Here is a 19,759-nt window from a genome sequence, read left to right as displayed (position 1 = left end):
GTGTAACGTGTGGATCTTTGCCTTCGGTTGCATGTTTATGACCCTGCACGATCATAAAGACCACAGATGACTCAGTCGCAGTGCTGTGGACACCGGGGGAAGCTTTAACACAGAATCCAAGAACCATGATCGACAAATTCATGTTGAGAAATCCAATTTTTTATTTAAAAAAAACAAAACACATACAATCAAAACATCGTGTATAAAAGACAGTCACATATTCCACCTACAGTAGAATGTTAATGTTGTATTTGTCATCGACTAATCTGATGCTTTCGAGGCGAGACTAAGAGCCATCTAACTTTATGAAAATAAGATCCCAAAATATGAATCTTTACCTTCTTTAATGCTCAACCAGAATCATTTCTAGATGCCATTTAATGCTGCCGCTCGGAGCACCTCTAGATGCTGATTTGTGTGTTTTTACCTCTGAGAACCTGACACTAACCAAACTCTTCAGCCAAAAAACAAAAACAACCTCCAAGGCCTCTCTCTCTCTTTCGCACAGAGGGTGAGGAGGTGTGGATTTAATTTAGAGCACCCAGCGTTTAACTGGTTTCTCAGTTGAGCTTTAAAATTAAGTTAAAATGATTTTAAAAGGATTTTATGATTTCACACACAGCCAGGAATCACTCGCTACAAACCAAAGCAGAAAAAAAGTGATTCTGATTGTAGTCGTGTGCAGTTTATGTACCCAGGATAAATCAGTTTGTAGATAGTTTGAAACATAAAAAGACAGACAGATTAATGTATGTTGGCACAGTTTAAACATTCTAACACAAAAATCAGGAGCACTTTCATCTCATATCTCTTTTTCTAATATCTTTATTACTCAGCTGCCACGTGGAGTAGATAAATGTGCAAATATTTCCTTTTTCCTCAACGCTATTATTAACTTACGAAACGGGATGCAGTGGCTTTTATACCCAAGAAAAAAAAAAAAGAAAAATCACTTTTGCCCTTTAAAAAAGAAAGAAAGAAAGAAAGAAAGAAAGAAAGAAGCACTCAATCCTAACCAAACAGTCAACACCACCAAAATGGGAAGCAAAGAGTGGGGGGACACGTTTAACATTCACAGGCTTCGTGGACGTTTTCTGCAGGAGCTGGGACATCACCATGGTGCTGGACTCTCCTCCGTATTGCTTGTGCCCAAAATTACGCTCGGCGTCCTGACCACAGATCGCACACGAAATCTGTCTGAAATCTGAAAACTAAGGCTTGTGGTTGTGAGGAAAGACATCAGTAACCTTTTAAAGTGATACTGCACGCACTTTTTGTTGTTCGCTGTGGTCGTGACTGAACTGGTGACCACTAGCACGGATAGTTTTGTTTAAAAAAAAAAAAAGAATCAAAACGAGAGAAAGAAAATATGAGCACCATTTTTTTTTTTTTTTTTTTTTTGGCATCTCCGCGTTCCTTCTTTGGTGACCAAGAGTAAAAGAGAGAGAGGTGGAGAAGGAATGGGGAGGGTAGTGTTTTAGTAGTGGATGTGAAATACGCAGGACGAGGAGGAGGAAGAAGAAGAGCAGTGCGGTGTCTTGAAGGCTCCTCCAGCGAGCAGTAAGGCCGAGGTGAGTTAGTCCAGTTGGAGAGGGTCTGTGTTGAACAGTAGCTCTGTTGACCAGGGAAGGAAACTCCTTGGCAACATGTCACGTGAGCACCAGCTATCAGTTTAAAGAGTCATAAGCATTCTCAAAAAAACATATATATATATAGATATATATATATATTATATATACACACATGTACAAAAAGAAAGAAAAAAAAATCCCTGAAGTATTTAAACTCATGTTAGCAGTTTGTTTTATTGAGGTCTGAGGAGGTGTCAGTGACTCCAGCCCATCAGGTGGCTGACACGGGCTTTCTCTGTCATGCGTCGTACCCGTCCTGAGCGGGACCTACCCAGGTTGAGGGGGTCTTCCTTCGACCCGTGGCCGTCGTCCTCCGACTCGTCCCTGTACAGAACTGTCCTGCGGCCCTGGTTTCGTGTGCTGACCCGCCGAGATTTGCAGTGGCTGCCTCTCGCACTGCTAGCTGCTGGCGCTGCTGCTGCTGCTGGCTCCTCCTCCTCCTCCTCCTCCTCCTCCTCAGGTTCCTCCTCTTCCTCAGGTTCCTCCTCCTCCTCCTCCTCAGGTTCCTCCTCCTCCTCCGGCTCCTCCTCTTCCTCTTCGTCCTCCTCTCCCTCCACTTCTCCCTCCTCCTTCTCATGTCTTACATCCAGCGGTTGCTGCTGCTCCTCTTCCTCCTCCTCTTCCTCCTCCTCCTCCTCCTCCTCCTCTTCTTCTTCCTCTTCTTCCTCCTCCTCCTCTTCTTCCTCTTCTTCCTCATCCCCTTCTTCTTCCTCCACTTTTACCTGCAGCACCGGCACTATCGGCAGCTGCACTCGTGCTCTTTTAGGTCTCTGTGCCTCCTCCTCTCCTCCATCGTGTCTCCTTTTCCCTAAAACTGCCAGCTTCCCCTTCCCCGAGAGGCGTACCGACAAGCAGGGGGCTTTGCTGTAGTCGTGGTCACCCCCCTCCACGTACTTCTCCATCTCAGAGTCAGAGCTGTTCTCGCTGTCCGATGAGGAAGAGGATGATGATGATGATGAAGAGGAAGACCCTGACGAGGAGCTGTTGGACCCCGACGCCTCCTCCTCCTTTTCGGACTGCGGCGCTTCTTGCCTGTGCTGCTGCCTGGAGCCGTTGCTGAGATGCGCGTTACGGTGGCCTGAATGCAACACGAGAGGACGGCGAGTTAGTTTCTGTGGCGTCACAGTCAGATGAAAGGTGTAACAGAGTACTTCCTGTCTTACCTGACTTCTTCACCGGAGTTGCTTGGCTGCGAGTCACCCGATGTGGCCCTTCATTTCTCTTCCCGCTCTCACTGCTTGTCCCTGAACCTGGGGAAGAAGGCTGGATGTCTTCTTCCTCTGCTACACTGCTGCTGTGCTGAGCTGAAGCAATGACACATGGATGGATACATACATTATAAACATATCAGAACTTTATAAAAAGGAGAATAAATCTACTGCCAGAACAGCAAAAGACATAATACGAAGTGCAGATCACCTACAAGAAATCTGTAAAAACTGGTGGCCCTCTCGTTTATTTGAACGGAGGCCAGCCGGCAATCCTGCGGGGGCGACAATGTGAGGCGCTCGGCAAAAAAATTATTCAAAGAATGCAGGGATGTCGAGCAAAAAAGCTGAACCAGGCTCAACTATTGCTGAGCTGGTCAGACTTTTAGAGTGAAGAGAATACTTTTCTCATTGGGTAATGACTACTTTATATTTGCCTTTATTTTGAAAGTGACAGCTGACGACAGACAGGATATTGGGACGAGAGAGATGAGACAGCGGGGACGATAAAAAGCAAAAAGCTCAAGCTTGGTATCTAATCAATCTTGTGTTGGTATCAAATCGATCTTGTGCTGCGTTCCAGGCGGAAACGGTAACCTTAAAGAAATTTGGCTGACCATGAACAAAAAAAAAAGTTTCTTTGGCGAGTGGACAGCGAGTGCAGCCTTGAATATAAGGACTTGTGAGGTAACAGACTGATTTTACAGTGCTTTTATAATTGAAAAGTACCTCATCTTTAACTTATCTAATACAAATACTGTTGTCTACAAATACATCCTAACCTCTCCCTTGTGGGCTAAAAAAGGACAAGAGAGGTGAGTGACATCAGGCGACTGCTTCGTCATGACGTTGTAGTGAATACTCTGTCCTGAATTTAGAACAGAAACTGACTTTGAATTGTTTTCAAGAGGGTGAATGCTCTACCAGGAGACCTTCCTGGCATCCAACACAAGTAAAATAAACAAAGCCACAACACTGCAGTCATACCCTGATATGGTCTCTGAGAACGATTCTTGGTTGAGGTCCGGGATTTTTTTGGCTTCGACACCTTCCCTGACTTGTGCTTCCCTTTAGAGCTGGACATGTGGAGACAGAGAAAAAGACACATTTCAGAATAATTAACTACTTTATACAACAGCAGGCTGCCTGAGCCTAAATTTAAATACATTTTTAGACCAGGAATAAAAGACTAAAACTGTATGTAAAGCGTAAAACATGCAGCATATGTAAGTTATTTTCAGGCGCTGCAGACACCCTGTGTACTCGGGTATGAAAGAGATTTGATCATTTGATAATGTGGAGCGTCGGGTGACAGGTTTATGAATGGTGCTCAGTACCTGGGGGATGGACTGTTAGGCGGGGAGCTGCCTCCGTTGTGCAATCTGTCCCTGTAACTGAGTCTCTGACGAGCCCGCCGTTCATTCTGAAGGGCCGACTTGTGGTCGGAGATGATGGAGATGATGTTTTTTTCAAAAAAGGCCGACAAGCTGAGGGTCATGGTGTAGATCTGGACGGGGGAAAAAAAACAAGAAAGCCTTAATGAAGCTACTACTTTACCGGACTTTTCTTAAAAGCTTCTTTTAATTCTCCTTCACCTGTGACTTCTTGTTCGGCGTGTACGCTTTGGAGTTGCTGAAAATGAGTCGCACGTCTTTGGCAAACTCCATCGGGTTTACATAATTTCCCTCGACCAGCGTCTCTGACACCGTACCCAGGTCCATGGGAGTGTCGATGATGTCTCGATAGTCCTGAATAAACCAGGTAGAGAACAGTTCAGGTACTCGTAGAGATGTCACATGCATTTATGATTTTATTTCAAGTGTTACAGGTTGTCTTACCGGATACTCGAAGAGATCTACAGGCTGCCTGAAGGGTTCTGAATCCGGCGAGGCGATCATTCGACGCAGAAGCTCTCGGCATTGACCACGCCATGCTTTCACATCCAAAACCACACCACGCTTCAGGTTGGATCCCTGGCAGATGAAAATTAAATGAGCTCCCGCAGATCATTTCAAGTCTGCAACGGTCTAAGATGGTTTGTTGCAGTACACTGGACTTACGCGATGTCCCGTAGATGTTCCTGGAGTGTCAGAGTCGACATCCAACTCAGCCTGCAGACGAACACGGACAAACCTGAATGAATACTCGCAGCAAAAACAATCTAAAGGAACAAGCAGCAGAACGTACAAAACAAAAACTCACTTCAGCTTCTTCTCCTCCGCTGCTGATCTCACACCTCAGTTTATAGTACAGATCTGTGATGTCTGTGCAGCTCTGGTCCCTGAAGGAGACACAGGAAACAAGGATTCAGAATGGTGTACAGGAGTGTTGATCAATGAGGAGGCGAGAACTCTTGCCTGTCTTACCCGATGAAGTGCAGGAGAACGTCAGTCACCACCTTGGCGGTTGCTACAATGGGGCTCTGGGGTTCATTGAAAGTGCGGGCGTTGTGTTCGATGTAGCGCACCTCCCACATTAACGCAGAGATCCGCCTGCAGCAGAGAAGAACACCCACACATGAATGTGTCAACACTTTAAATTTTACGGAGGAGAATGACGTGAGTGACTTAGGCGATGTGTGCTGCTCCACCTGTAGAAGCGGTTCTCCAGTCGTTTGCGGATGGTGCTGAGGTCAGTGGGGTAAGCCACCGCAGTGCAGTACAGAGGGTAGTCCCGCAGATTCACCGGTAACGCGAATGCTTTGGCTACCTCTGCAGACGAACAGGAGTGAGATCAAACACGGCACACGTGAAAAGAGGCAAGACTAACAAATATCTGAACCCTGTGGGGTCGTACCCAGTGTAAGAAGCTGATCAATGCCGTGGATGACTCTCTCACAGTCTTCATCTCGTGTGTGAGCCCCCCACTCTCCTTCCTGCGGCGTGTAAAGAAGAGCCTTTAGCTCCTCCTCCGCCACCTCCACGCCATCTCCAACCTGCTCTGGTAACGCAGCTGATGGAGCCAGAAAATGAACCGTATGTAGTTAAATAATATATAAAACTAAAACAAAACAATAAGGAACAGATAATTAGCAGGCAAACTATGCTGATAAAACCATTTTCTGAAATAATTTAGGTAGCTAGATGTTATATTTTCTAAAGAACACCATCTCTTAGTTCGAATCCAATCATGAGAGCTTAATGGAGCTAGACCCACAAGGGGAGCTCCCAACCAAGCATCTGGTGGCCGGGCCTCAATCCATGGGCCTTGGCTCCATTGGAGCTGCCGCCCTGTGGGCCCCCAACCTTCAGGGACAGGAGTAGAGGTCTGTTCTGAGATTTATAGTCAGAGGTAGTCCTCACATTAATACTGACCTTCTTCAGGAATTGGCTCCATGTCCCATGGACTCATTTTCTCCCGTTCACCATTATCCCACCTGATGAAACAAGAACAAAAGCATTACTTAGTTATTTTACCACATTGTGTGTACGATTATAATCCCTTATTTCAGCTTAGATGAACAGTGACCGTGGCAAAGCTGCTAGAAAATCATACAGACGTACTTCACTGCGTAGCACTGAAACAGGCTGTCTGGATACTCGAGCTGCAGAGGTTCCTGGTCCTCCACAGAGCCGAACCACCAGGCGTCATCGATGATGCTGCGAAACCTCATACCTGTGAAGACGGGATCGAACGTAAGTGAAGGACTGCCTGCAACAATAAACGTGAGCCGTAAAAAATGTCACTTCAGATGACTAACCTGGCTGCCAGTTGTGCTCTTTCGCCTCGTTGTAAAACTGCTGCAGCACCAGAAAATCTATGACGTCAGGCATATCATGGTACCTTTAGGGAGCGGAGACGAAGGAGTGAAATTCACATTGCTTAAATGCACATTAATTATCTTGTGCTGTATTTACTGTAGATAGATGCTCACTTTAAGGAGAAAGAGTCGTTGGTCATCTTCCCTGAGACTGAGTCCAAGAAAGCCAGTTTTAGGCAGCAGAGTGTCGGAGGTCCCACTTCATATTTGATTCCAACCACCTTCACAGATTCCTGGTCCTGAAGAGGACACAAGCAAATCAGTAAAAAAGGTAAGCTGTATTCAGACCAAATCAGGCATTGTGCAAAGTCTCTCAGTCTGTGTGGTGGACTGACAGACCGACAGAATCTCACCCTGAGGTTGAGTCTGTTCCAGGGCTGTTTCTGAGGGTTGATGCTGTAGGCCTTGGCCCTGCGGACGGCCCGGACGTAGGCCTGATGGCCCTGCTTGAAGTAGATGAGCTGTAGGAGGACAGGAGAACCGTGATTAAAAATGTCTGTAATGTATTTTTCTGTTTGATATTAGTGTGTGGAGTGACACTCCTTACCTCATCCCCCATCTGTGGAACAAAAGGAGAGCGCCGTGGGATGGTCTCCATTATCCACGACGGTGGCAGCCACTCCTCCGCGTCGAGTCCAGCCAGAGAGGACGTGGCTTTCTAGGTATATACACACACAATTTGCTGGTTAGGCTACAGCGAGTAATTAAAACCTGGAGCACAGATAACGTTAATGTGAGTACAGGAACTCACCTGTTTGGTCTCCTTGGGCTTCTTTCTCTTCTCGTTTTCCTTCTTCTTTGTCTCCTTTGCCTTGTCGTCTCCTTCTTCCTCCTCTGAGCTGCTGTAGCCTTGAGGCTGTACGGGCCTCCTGGACGATCGCTTCGGTGGCTGGAGGTTGATCCCAGCATCGGCCGTCCAATCCGAATATTCGCTGGAGGCGTCACTGAGAATAAAAAGGGGTGATGTTAGTTGGGCGATTATAAGCACATCTGGAAAACACAGCTTGGTCAAAGATATTTACCTGGAGCTGCTTTCGCTCTGCCACCGAGCTTCTCCATCAGAGGAGGCCTCGCTCTGCTCCGCCTGTTCTGCTGCCTGTCAACAAAAAGAGAAACATGATAAAATAATGTCCGATATTTCATTTTAAAAAGCTTTTGCAGACTCTGCAGGTCGTGTCTGGACATGTCTAGTAGAAAGACGCACCTCTCCATCACTGTCCGACTCCGCCTGGCTATCAGAGTTGCGGCGATTGCTTTGATTTCGACTTCTGGTCCCTGGACGGCGGACTTGAGCTGAGCGGGTCTGATAGGCGTGGCGCTGCTGCTTTTTCTTGGTGGGCCGCAGGGAGCGGAGGCGTGAAGTGAGGGCTTCGCTCTGCAACGTGCAGACGGAGGACGGTGAATGAGGAGAGCATGAATGGGTGGACATAGATCGCATCTTTGACTTGAGCTGTGTAGTGTGAAGAAGAGCGTACCTTGGGTGTGCAGGTTACTGGTTTCTTCTTCCTCTCGGCGTTATATAAAGAACACTCCATGTCGCCTTTGGCTTGTCTGCAATCCTCCAAAACTCTAATGAAATTTAAAAAAAACAATCAGATAATCAAAAATATGCCCACTTCTTATCCTTTAATCTAATGAAATTCCCGCCTCTCCCCTCACCTGAATATCCCTTGTGGCACTTCGTTGACCAGCACTCTGCGGCTCCAAGCCAGCAGGTCCCTCTCGGTGGCCACTTGGCTGCGCAGGGCGTTGTGCTGCATCTGCCAAACCCCGTCCACCTGTCCACTTCGACGTGGGCCAGCAGCCGGGGAGGAGGGCACCATCCCTGCTGCATCATCAGCTAAAAATACAGAAGAAATTAGTCTGTTTGACATCTTATAACTTGGGAAATTTGGCATTTTTGGCAACATGGAGCTACAATTACTCACTAACGTAAAAAATGAAACAAACCCTCTGCTCCGTCAGCCTCCTCTTCTACGTTCTGACGCTCGTCCTGCTCATTCTGCAGCTGCCTGATGAGATTGTCCAACATGCTTTCCCGGTTTTCTGCCGTCTGCTGGCCAAGTACCTGCTCAACCAACTCTCCGTCACCTGAGCAACAAAACAGATCTTGAGTCAGGTATATTTCAAAATGTGCAAGTGTTCTGTACAAGTAACAAAGGAGCAGGTTTTTACTGTTTGCCATGTATCCGAGCTGGGGTACTAGCTGGTCCTCCTTGCAGTTCTCTCGTCCTGGCACGAGGCGCTGATAGTGAGGAGGGTGAGGATTCCCGTCGACGTCCACCAAGAAGGGCGGAGGCATGAGGTGCGGGGCTTGCTGCGTCTGCTCGTCCAGGACGTAGTTATTAGAGTCACGGATAAGAGGCCGGTAGTCCGTGTGGAAAAACATCTGGTCGGGAATCTGGAACGAATAAAGAGTACGTTTGTGCTGACAATTAAATAAAATTCTCCGCAGGGCAGACCAGGACACAGGAAGATACAAAAGAGAGCTTCTTGACGGTTAATAGTCTTTCCTACGGGACTTCAGAAGGATCTTTGTGGCAATTTGGCAAAGATATTGCCATGAACATCTGAACACTTCTGTGTTTTTACTATTTTAGCAGTTTTAGTCTCACCATCAGTGTATGAAGATTAGTGATTTGCCTTTTTTCTGTTACACAGACTACTTTATGATAAGGGTGACCCATTAAAAAAAAAAGCTGTCCGCACTATAGGCAGCAACTAGCATCCTGCCTGCGGAAAGACCAGTGATCCCTGCATCTAAGTGCCAGGAGCGTAAAAGGCAGTACAAACCATGCATACCGTCTGTTATCATGGGGAATGTAAGATCTCCTCCCAATAAGATAGAAGAGCTAATGGCACTAACCAGGCTATAGAGGGAGTATGGAGAGTGTAGCATCGCAGAAATGTGCCTGAATGGACTCACTTCAGACTCACTGTTAACTCTGGATGGCTTTCAACTTGTGAGATCAGACAGAGGGGGAATGACACACAGCAAAGGAGCTTGAAACTAGGTCGCTGCAGGAAGGACTTAGCTTTTTGTAAGGGAGGAATCAACTCTACCAGTTGAGCGACCAGGGCACACAAATTTATGAATATTATTCTTATCCATCTTGTGAGCTGCTATAACAAGTGAATTTCCCCGGTGTGGGATCAATAAAGTTTATCTTAAATGATCTTATCATTTCAGGTCTTATGATTAAAGAATCACAAATCCACCATGCCGTCTCACTGCTGTGATCCTGAATGTTGTTACATAGGAACTGATTGGGTGATATAAATATGTTTTAGCCAACCGCTGTGTTTTGTTACCTTCTCATATGGTCTGCTGCAGCCGAAGCCAAAGATAAGCACATGGCCGTGTGAGTCAGTGCAGGCGAAATGTTGCCCATCAGCTGAGAACTTGCAGTCATAAATAGCACCGTGGCCTTGCCCTTCAATCTGGAAACAAATATGTGAATATGTTACAAAAAACAACAACAAACTTTTGGTTAATTTACTGATTTTTTTTTTATTCTCCATCTGTTACCATGTTGAAGAAGTTGCGGATCTTGGCTCCTTTGGTCAGGTCCCACATGTAAATGTTGCCATCATGGCCAGCAGATAGCATGATGCGGGAGTCAAATGGGTGAGCCTCCAACACAAACACCTCGTCATCATGACCCTTGAACAGAGAGAACAGAAAGATTTTTTAGTTAGGCAGTCAGAAACGAGTGTTTTTTCGTAGAAGCAGAAGAAAAGCTTCCTCCACTCACAGATAAAACATGCAGCAGCTGTCCGGTGGTCGTGCTCCACACTTTGAGCAGGTAGTTTGACACTGCTGTGATGATGGTTCTGTCTGCACGGTCCCAGGCCACCATGGTCACCACCAGCTTGGTTTTATCGTCTCCATTGGCGACAGTACTCCTGGAGGAAAACATCCCATTGTGACATGAAACACCAAAAGCAGCTTACAAAGACAGAAAAGGCACCGTGAAACTCTAATACTGTTTCCTCTCTTACCCAGGCAGCCTGGCAGCTATGTCTAACGTGACACTCTTCCACTCCTGCTGCTGGTAATGCCAAATCCTCGCTGTGCCGTCTCGACTGCCACTCACAAACCTTAGGCTGAACACGTACACACATTTAACTGTCAGAGGCTTGAAAACCAAACACACAAAAAAAACAGTCTGGAGTCTGTGTAAACACACTCACCTGTCACTGTTATTGCTAAACTGGACGACAACAACTTTATCCTAAAAAACAGAAAACGACAAAGACGTGTTTACGTTACAGACACCTCGTCTGATGACGTCTAAACATGCAGCTACTGCGCTTTGTTTCTTACCGTGTGAGCATCCATCTCTGAGACCTTCATAGGAGTTTCAGCACCAAGGTAGTAGACCCGGATCATATGATCAGTGCCACCGGTAGCCATGAACATACCACCTATTAAGAGTAAACACGTAAGAATAACAAGAACACATTCAGTCTGCAACAATATAGCAATGCTGTCTATGACTATTTTTGATTTGTACCATGACTTCCCCCCTTCTTCTGTTTAATTTGTTTGTCTGCACACTTGTTTATCTATAGTGAAGTACAAAATGTTGAATTTCCCTCGGGATAAATAAAGTATCCATCTCTCTCTCTCTATCTAACGTGAAGCTGGCTGTGATTGAGGGATGCGTTTCCCCCGCTGTCTCTTTATTATTAAGGGAGTGCCCTTTGCAAATATACACTGCCTATTTCATAACAATTTGCCCGCAGTTATTAGAGCTGCCCAATACTGGTATAGGTATCAGGTAAATGGCTGAAATGTGCCTAAAATGTGGAATCAGGTATCTGAGCGCATGCTTGTCTGCACACAGAGCCTGTGACTGATTAGCCCAGAAACAGAGCAGCGTCCCTTTTGCCTTTTTCCCCCGGGTTAACGAGCTTATCCTCTGACTCTGATTAGCTTATACTGATATAATCACCATAACCATAATCAATCTAACCAACCCAAACCAACAAAAGGCAACGAGAACTAAACAATAAGACAGAGTAGAGTGGATCATCTGCGTTGTGCTGCAACTGGGGGTTGATAACTGCTGTTTTAAAGCAACAAAGAAGAGTTGATTTCTGGTAGTTTAATGTCAGCCAGAGCTCTGCATTTGTTCATGTTGTTTCATGTTTTAGACGACAACGACAGTAATCATATGAGGTTGGTATACAGCAATTAAAAATCGGAACATCTTTAGCAGTTATTGTGAAATTACATCGTCACACTCAGAGTCCCTGTTCATTTACTGAGTTAATGCTGAAGCATAAAAACTATTGGTGCTAGCACTTCACAATAATTCACTGCAAGAACAGAAAAACAACATTATCCAAAAAGGTTTGTCATTAGTCGTCTGGATTTGCTTTTCTATCCACTCACCGCTGCTGAAGGAGGAAGTGGAGACCTGCACTCCAGGACGTGACCGCTCGATAAACTTCACTGGCTGATCACTGAGGAAACATAAAAGCTGCCGTTATTCCCATTTACTGAAAGCAGTAGAGCTGAAAAAAACAGATGTTTTTACCACTTACTTGAATTTCATGCTGATCGAGTGCCACTTCCAGAAACACACCATGCCGTCTGCACCGGTGGAGCCCAGGTACCGCGTCGTCCCTTTGACAGCAGGACAAAACTACAAAAGAGATAGAAAGTCAGTGCTGGTTAGTGACCAACATTTAACACAATACTACACTTAACAAATAATTCACTGACATGGTGCAGTAAAGGACAGAAAGTCTGGATTAAATGAAGTAAAACTTGCATTAGGGTGTATGATCTGGGTAATTTTATGATTCCTGCCCACCATGAAATAAAATAAAATAACAGAAGAATTAATAAAGCACTTCTTCTTTTTCTACTACTTCCATTTCTGAATAAAGCTTGCATCTGTCTCACCTGTATGGATGTGATGGAGGCACCGTGAGCCTGCAGGACAGTGATGGGTGCACAGGTGCGTAGGCACCACACTCTGATGGTTTTGTCACAGCTCGCTGAGGCAAGGAGTGTATTCTCGTAGCAGACGGCCATGTCACAGATCTCTGCTGAGTGGCCACGGAGTGTTGCCAGGAGCCGTCCGTCATCTGTGGCCCAGATTTTTATCAGGCAGTCATCAGAACCCTGAAGATGGAACAAATAAATAAGATTGTCAATGTCGGTCTTGTCTCTGAATCTTTTGGATCATTTTGGATTGTAGACAGTGACATCTGTAAATTCACTGAAACGGTGTGTTGACAAACGTTCTTAAAAAGGTGCAGTGTTGTAGGATTTAGTGGTATCTAGTGGTGAAGTTGCAGATTGCAACCAACTGAACGCTGCTCGCCTCACCCTGCTGTTCCTGTTCTAAGCATGAAGGAGAAACTACAGTGGACTTGAAACTTGTAACAATCACAAAAAGGTCCCATCTAGAGTTGGCGTTTGGTTTGTCTGTTCTGGGTTTCTGTACAAACACAGTGGTTCAACATGACTGAAGTTTATGAAAACAAAATAATTTTTATTTTTAGGTTGATATATACTACTAAAACCTACTTATGCGTACTATATTCCATTTCTGCCCATAGCTCCCATTAAATGTTCTCCTCGTCCCATCCGTTTGTAAATGACTCTCAAGGATTCCCCCTTCATACCAAAGCATGACACTATCACCTGTTTCCAATTAATCTGTTTACCTGTAGAGGGTTACCAACTTTATTGTGACGTGTCGCAGGGATCAAATTCAGACTGAATGTATACTTATACAAAAACTCCAGCAATCTCAGCTCGATCCTGAAATATCTTGTGTTTGTATTCAGTTAAATATAGGTCAAAAAGGATGTTGCATTCTAGTACATTTGCATATTTTATACTTTGTATTTGTCCATTAATCCAAAAAAAAAAAAACATCCTGAAATGTATTCATTAAAAAGATTAAACAAAACTAAAATAAAGGTTTCTCCATAGAACTTCACAGAATGATCTGGAAGTATTTATCCATGTGCTGTACTTCCAACAACTTTACATTTTATCTCTTACGACATTTGAATATTTTGTTTAACTGTGACTCGACAGAAGGAGCTACATACTTCATGCTGCAATAATCACCACGCCCAGAAATCATCACTCACCGTAAATATCCGACGGCCCGTGCGGTCAAAGGCTATACAGTAGACCGAGGAAAGGTGGCCGAGGATACGTTTGTGTATCTTCATGTGTTGGTAGGAGGAAGACGGCATGGCCTGGCTGAATCGTGCTGTGCCTATGGTCTGACGGGCACCCATGATGGACACTTGATAAAAAGACACACAAGAACGATTACTGGAAGTTAAAGCAGAGTTGATTTAATTGATTTTTGTTCCTTTTAATAGATATTAAAAGCTTCACACACCGATATTGGGAGGATCTCCACTGCTGACTGGGGGTTCTGGTGGACGTCCTCGGTGGAGTGCAGCCACAGCTGAACCACTGCATACTTTGTGGCTACAACCTAAATTACACAGACAGTGAATTAACCACACAAACTCAATAAATCTAAAAAATTACAACAGCACTGTCTGTGAAATAAATAAGAGCTGTGGTGGATGTGAAAGAAGGGCTCACTTTTGGTGGTACGCAGTAAAGACTGTCTTCCCAGCCCCATGAGTGTCTGGACTCCAGGAACACTAGGTGGGATCTCCTTCTCTATAAGTGGGCCGATCCGCTGGCAAACACGGAGCAGATAGTCTGCAGGAATGTGTTGGTTCAAAATCATCTGCAAGGAAACACACACAAATTTTTAATAATAGCATTTATAAAAAGAAGAAGAAGAAGAAGAAGAAGAAGAAGAAGAAGAAGAAGAAGAAGAACAGATAATTTATTAACTTTATTAGTTAATTATAAACAAAACATCAAAACATTATCATCTCAGATATATTCTCAAAAACTAAAAAGAAATTAAAGGAACACCAGCTTTGTCTAACAGATTAAACAGCCAGCACCACAATCATTTGAAGAGTTCAAAATCTGACAGTGATACATAAGCTGAGAGACGTCATAAATATTTTTGAGATTCTTCTGCAAGTATTTGTGAACTGATATGTACAAATAGAGACACAATCTGAGACATTTTTGTACTGCATTTTCTTGATACCCATCAGCACACACACACCGGTACCAATATAACAGCAATATATACTTAATACTTATACCAACTGCATATATCATGTGTGTGTGTGTGTATATATATATATATATAGTGTATACTGTGCATTGATGCCTATATTTACTTCAGATCTGTTTATTTTTCTATAATGCTACCAAGTCCTTCACATGCACTATATAATAATAAAATATTAAAATTAAATAAAATTGTGTACATAATACATATAATTACTTTTCCCCCCTCTACCTGCTATTGCTGCTACTACCAAACCTTATATATACAAAAATATATATGTTAGTATATTCATCTCAACTTGTCCATGCTGCTAATGCTGTATATATATTCTATAACATTTGTATATTGTACTCGCTCAGTAAGCTCTATTAGATCCTCCAGAACATCCTCTGTACGAGATTGTACCATACCATTTCGTCGCTCTGCATTTGGGCAATCAGCGAAAGCCACAACTCAGTGGAAAGCCCTACCTGACGATATAAAGAGCTGCAGTTCCATCAGTACATTTAAAACCAAAGAAAAAGTCTGCTAAATATACTCAGCTCTGTAGCCACTGACATTGTGGGTGTATGTTATGTGCTATTGCGTGTAACTTTGTATTTTGTATCATGTGTCCGGTGTGTTTTTTGCTTTGTACTGTTTGTTATTGTGCTGTAATGTGTCTGCCGAAGGGACTGCAGATGAAAAGTAGCTGTAAGCTAACTCTGGTGCAGTACATCAAATGTAATCGTTTATGTTTAATACTGTACATGGTCCCATTAAATGAATTAAATGAAAATATCCCATGGCTCACCTGCACTACATTTATATTTATATATCCTGTTCATTTGTACATACTCTGCACTTTGTTCTCTAAGTATTTGTTACTTTGTGCAATGACAATAAAGTTGAATCTAATCTAATCTAACAAACTGGTACCATATGCCTGCCCTACCGATTTATCTCTATTAAAAGTCACATTAAAAAAAGAAAAGAAATAAAAACAGGATGCATGATGACAGAAAACTGTGGATCTATTTTCCCAGCACTGTGGTTGTTTCTTATCGTTATGCTGCCTCGATTAGTGTGAAAGTCTGCATCTAAACATTTGTCATAGAAGCTATTTATCATATCATAATAACAATTTGTTTTAATCTTTTACAGTTTTACATGATAAAATTCAAACAGCTGTGCGAGTTACACATAAGCACACATAACTATCTACTTAATCCAAAATAAATAAACTCATTTTCATCTTCCTTTGTTTGTTTAATTCTCATTATTTCTCTTAGTTTTCTCTCTCTGCAGTTATTATTTATAATCATGGTCACTTAATTTTGTAATATTATTTTTATTATGGGCACTACTCTTACAATAATAATATTATTATTATTTGTATCATGGTCACTTTCTTTGCAATATTTCTTACACTATGGTCACTTTACATTACAATACTCTTTTTATAGATCATGCCACTTTTATCCTCAGTACTTGTCTGTTTTGAAGGTTGATTGTTTTCCGTGTTTATTGTGTATGTTATAGATATTTCTGTCTGTTTAATGTGTTTTTTTGTTTTTTGCCTTTTCTACTTTTTTCTAATTCTGTAGTGTATGCTACACTTTCCTCTGCCGCTGTAACAAGTAAATTTCCCCGTAGTGGGATAAATAAAGTATATTTAATCTAATATAATCTAATATAATTTAATCTAATCAAAATAATAATAATAATGATAATAGGTGTTAATTTTTACAGTTTTACATGATAAAATTCAAACAGCTGTGCGAGTTACACACAAGCACATAACTATCTAGTTAATCCAAAATAAATAAACTCATTTTAATCTTCCTTTGTTTGATTAATAATGATTATTTCTCTTTTTTATACCGCGGCCAGCTGAAAAACAATCGAGCGAGGGGGCGGGAGCGGAGACGAAAAGAGGCGGGGCTAAAATAAGCTCTCAGCCAATCAAAACACTCTCTTGCTATTCTTCCGGTTCGCTCGCAAACCTAGCTGCGATTTGATTGGCTCTAACAAGTAGACTGACAGCGTTTCAGCCAATCACTGCTCGCCCTCGTCTCTATTCGCCCACACAATAGCTTAAGCCTCTACATGGTTATTTACCAATAGGCCCGACCTGACATGAATGTTTCAACGCGTTTAAAATGATATAAACGCATTTTCACCGCGCCTATTGAGGATCGTTAATTAAATTAAAAACACAAACACCCACTACGATTTTTATGTGGATTAAAATATAACTTATAAGCGTCATTTTATTAAAAAAAAAAAGTTAATTATGACATCCACGCTCACCCAGTCCTGGAAGGTCCGCTTGTATTTCTTCCCGTCCCAGCTCCATCGTTCAGGCACCAACTTAAAGTTTAAAAAACACACACACACAAGCCGCGTTTAGCGAGATGGCAACACAAGCTGCTAGTTTAATTGTCGGGGCTCTGCAACGCCGCACATTTTCTTTTTGGAGCGATAGTTATTAAAAAAAAAAAAAAAAGTTGCACGCCCTAAATATAGCAGCAAAGTAGGCAGACACACATGTGAGAATATAAACACGAGCAAAGGTCCAGCTGGTCCTTACCTCATACTCCTCCAGCTCCTCCACCAGGATCTAACAACAGACACACGCGTAGCATTAGCGGCTAACACCTGCTACTTATACACACAGACGACTTATAAATATTAATATATTGTTTATTTTCAGGGGGTGTTACCTGTGCTGCTTTTTTACAAGGTCCAGACTGCAGGAACCTGGCAATGAGGTAATACAGCTCTGCAAAGGAGAGAGGAGAGTGTGACTGAGCCGAGCTAACGATAACTAGCCTCTCTTTTTCTTCGGTTGCTTAGCTCGCTGCTAAGCTGTGCTAAATTAAAAAGGCTGAAATGTGTCATCTCGGATTAAAAAATAAAGGGGACAGTCTGCACTCACCAGCTTCGGTTTGTGAAGGCTGCTCTCTCGCCATCACTTGATGAGACAGGCGACATTAAGACAAACTGATGCCTTAGCTCAATGCTCGTTAGCCGCCGGGTAGCTAACAGGCTAGGTGAGTTGGCCTCCTCCTCCTCTCTCTCGAGTTGTTTCCCTCAGACCACCTGGTGCTTTGTGTTAGCGCCCTCCAGTGAAACAATGCCGCACTGGACTGGGTTTGTTTTTGTTTTGAGGAGAATGAATGATGATAAAATATTCAGATGTAAAACTAGTCCAAATATTTTCAGTATTAAACGATCAGACATGCAAGAGCTCTGTTATTATCATGGTCACTTTCTTTGCAATATTTCTTACACTATGGTCACTTTACATTACAATACTCTTTTTATATATCATGCCACTTTTATCCTCAGTACGGGTCTGTTTTGAAGGTTGATTGTTCTTCGTGTTTATTGTGTCTGTTTAATTTCTGTCTGTTTATTGTGTTGTTTTGCCTTTTCTACTTTTGTAGTATGCTACACTTTCCTCTGCTGCTGTAACAAGTAAATTTCCCCGTGGTGGGATGAATAAAGTATATCTACAGTAATCTAATCTGAATAGAATAAAAAATTCAGATATAAAACTTGTACTAGTCTAAATATTTTCAGTATTAAATGATTAGACATACACAGACATGCAAGAACTCTTGCAATAATAATATTATTATTATTTGTATCATGGTCACTTTCTTTGCAGTATTTCTTACACTATGGTCACTTTACATTACAATACTCTTTTTATATATCATGCCACTTTTATCCTCAGTACTTGTCTGTTTTGAAGGTTGATTGTTTTTCGTGTTTATTGTTGTAGGTTATAGATATTTCTGTCTGTTTATTGTGTTTTCTTTTTGCCTTTTCTACTTTTTTCTAATCCTGTAGTGTATGCTACACTTACCTCTGCTTCTGTAACAAGTACATTTCCCCGTGGTGGGATGAATAAAGTATATTTAATCTAATCTGAATAGGATAAAAAATTCAGATATAAAACTTGTACTAGTCCAAATATTTTCAGTATTAAACGATCAGACATACACAGACATGCAAGAGCTTTTGTAATAATATTTATTATTTGTATCATGGTCACTTTCTTTGCAGTATTTCTTACACTATGGTCACTTTACATTACAATACTCTTTTTATATATCATGCCACTTTTATCCTCAGTACTTGTCTGTTTTGAAGGTTGATTGTTTTTCGTGTTTATTGTGTAGGTTATAGATATTTCTGTCTGTTTAATTTCTGTCTGTTTATTGTGTTTTTTTTTTTTTTTTTTTGTTTTTTTTTTCTAATTTCACTAGTGTATGCTACACTTACCTCTGCTGCTGTCACAAGTAAATTTCCCTGTAGTGGGATGAATAAAATATATCTAATCTAATGTAATGTAATCTAATCTGAATAGGATAAAAATTCAGATATAAAACTTGTACTAGTCCAAATATTTTCAGTATTAAAAGATCAGACATACACAGACATGCAAGAACTCTGTTATTATTTGTATCATGGTCACTTTCTTTGCAGTATTTCTTACACTATGGTCACTTTACATTACAATACTCTTTTTATAGATCATGCCACTTTTATCCTCAGTACTTGTCTGTTTTGAAGGTTGATTGTTTTCCGTGTTTATTGTGTAGGTTATAGATATTTCTGTCTGTTTATTGTGTTTTTTTGTTTTCTTTTTGCCTTTTCTACTTTTTTCTAATTCTGTAGTGTATGCTACACTTTCCTCTGCTGCTGTATAACAAGTAAATTTCCACATGGTGGGACGAATAAAATATATCTAATCTAATCTGAATAGGATAAAAAATTCAGATATAAAACTTGTACTAGTCCAAATATTTTCAGTATTAAATGATTAGACATACACAGACATGCAAGAACTCTTGCAATAATAATATTATTTGTATCATGGTCACTTTCTTTGCAATATTTCTTACACTATGGTCACTTTACATTACAATACTCTTTTTATATATCATGCCAGTTTTATCCTCAGTACTTGTCTGTTTTGAAGGTTGATTGTTTTTCGTGTTTATTGTGTAGGTTATA

The 19,759-nt window shown here is 42.1% G+C and overlaps 1 protein-coding gene across 1 annotated transcript; it reads right to left on the bottom strand.

Annotated features, from left to right (window-relative positions):
- Positions 1-1,825: 1,825 nt before the first annotated feature.
- Positions 1,826-17,959, bottom strand: brwd3 (bromodomain and WD repeat domain containing 3). Its single transcript, XM_027273751.1, has 41 exons — positions 17,670-17,959; positions 17,455-17,513; positions 17,322-17,351; positions 17,042-17,101; positions 14,194-14,344; positions 13,982-14,080; positions 13,722-13,882; positions 12,517-12,738; positions 12,153-12,253; positions 12,001-12,071; positions 10,927-11,027; positions 10,794-10,834; positions 10,602-10,706; positions 10,355-10,505; positions 10,129-10,263; positions 9,912-10,040; positions 8,775-9,000; positions 8,550-8,690; positions 8,259-8,439; positions 8,075-8,168; positions 7,804-7,974; positions 7,622-7,695; positions 7,351-7,543; positions 7,147-7,257; positions 6,953-7,060; positions 6,714-6,838; positions 6,540-6,622; positions 6,343-6,454; positions 6,154-6,215; positions 5,636-5,791; positions 5,430-5,550; positions 5,206-5,331; positions 5,042-5,120; positions 4,900-4,950; positions 4,678-4,812; positions 4,435-4,587; positions 4,177-4,346; positions 3,827-3,915; positions 2,795-2,935; positions 2,250-2,709; positions 1,826-1,991 (listed from the first exon to the last, which is right to left on the bottom strand). The coding sequence occupies exons 1-41, from the start codon at positions 17,701-17,703 to the stop codon at positions 1,826-1,828; spliced, it is 5,178 nt and encodes a 1,725-aa protein (XP_027129552.1). The 5' UTR covers positions 17,704-17,959.
- Positions 17,960-19,759: the final 1,800 nt, after the last annotated feature.

Source organism: Larimichthys crocea, chromosome XXII, assembly GCF_000972845.2.
Source record: "Larimichthys crocea isolate SSNF chromosome XXII, L_crocea_2.0, whole genome shotgun sequence".
NCBI lineage: Eukaryota > Metazoa > Chordata > Actinopteri > Sciaenidae > Larimichthys > Larimichthys crocea.
The sequence above is the reverse complement of the archived record's forward strand: the minus strand, read 5'-3'. Positions and strand labels throughout refer to the sequence as shown.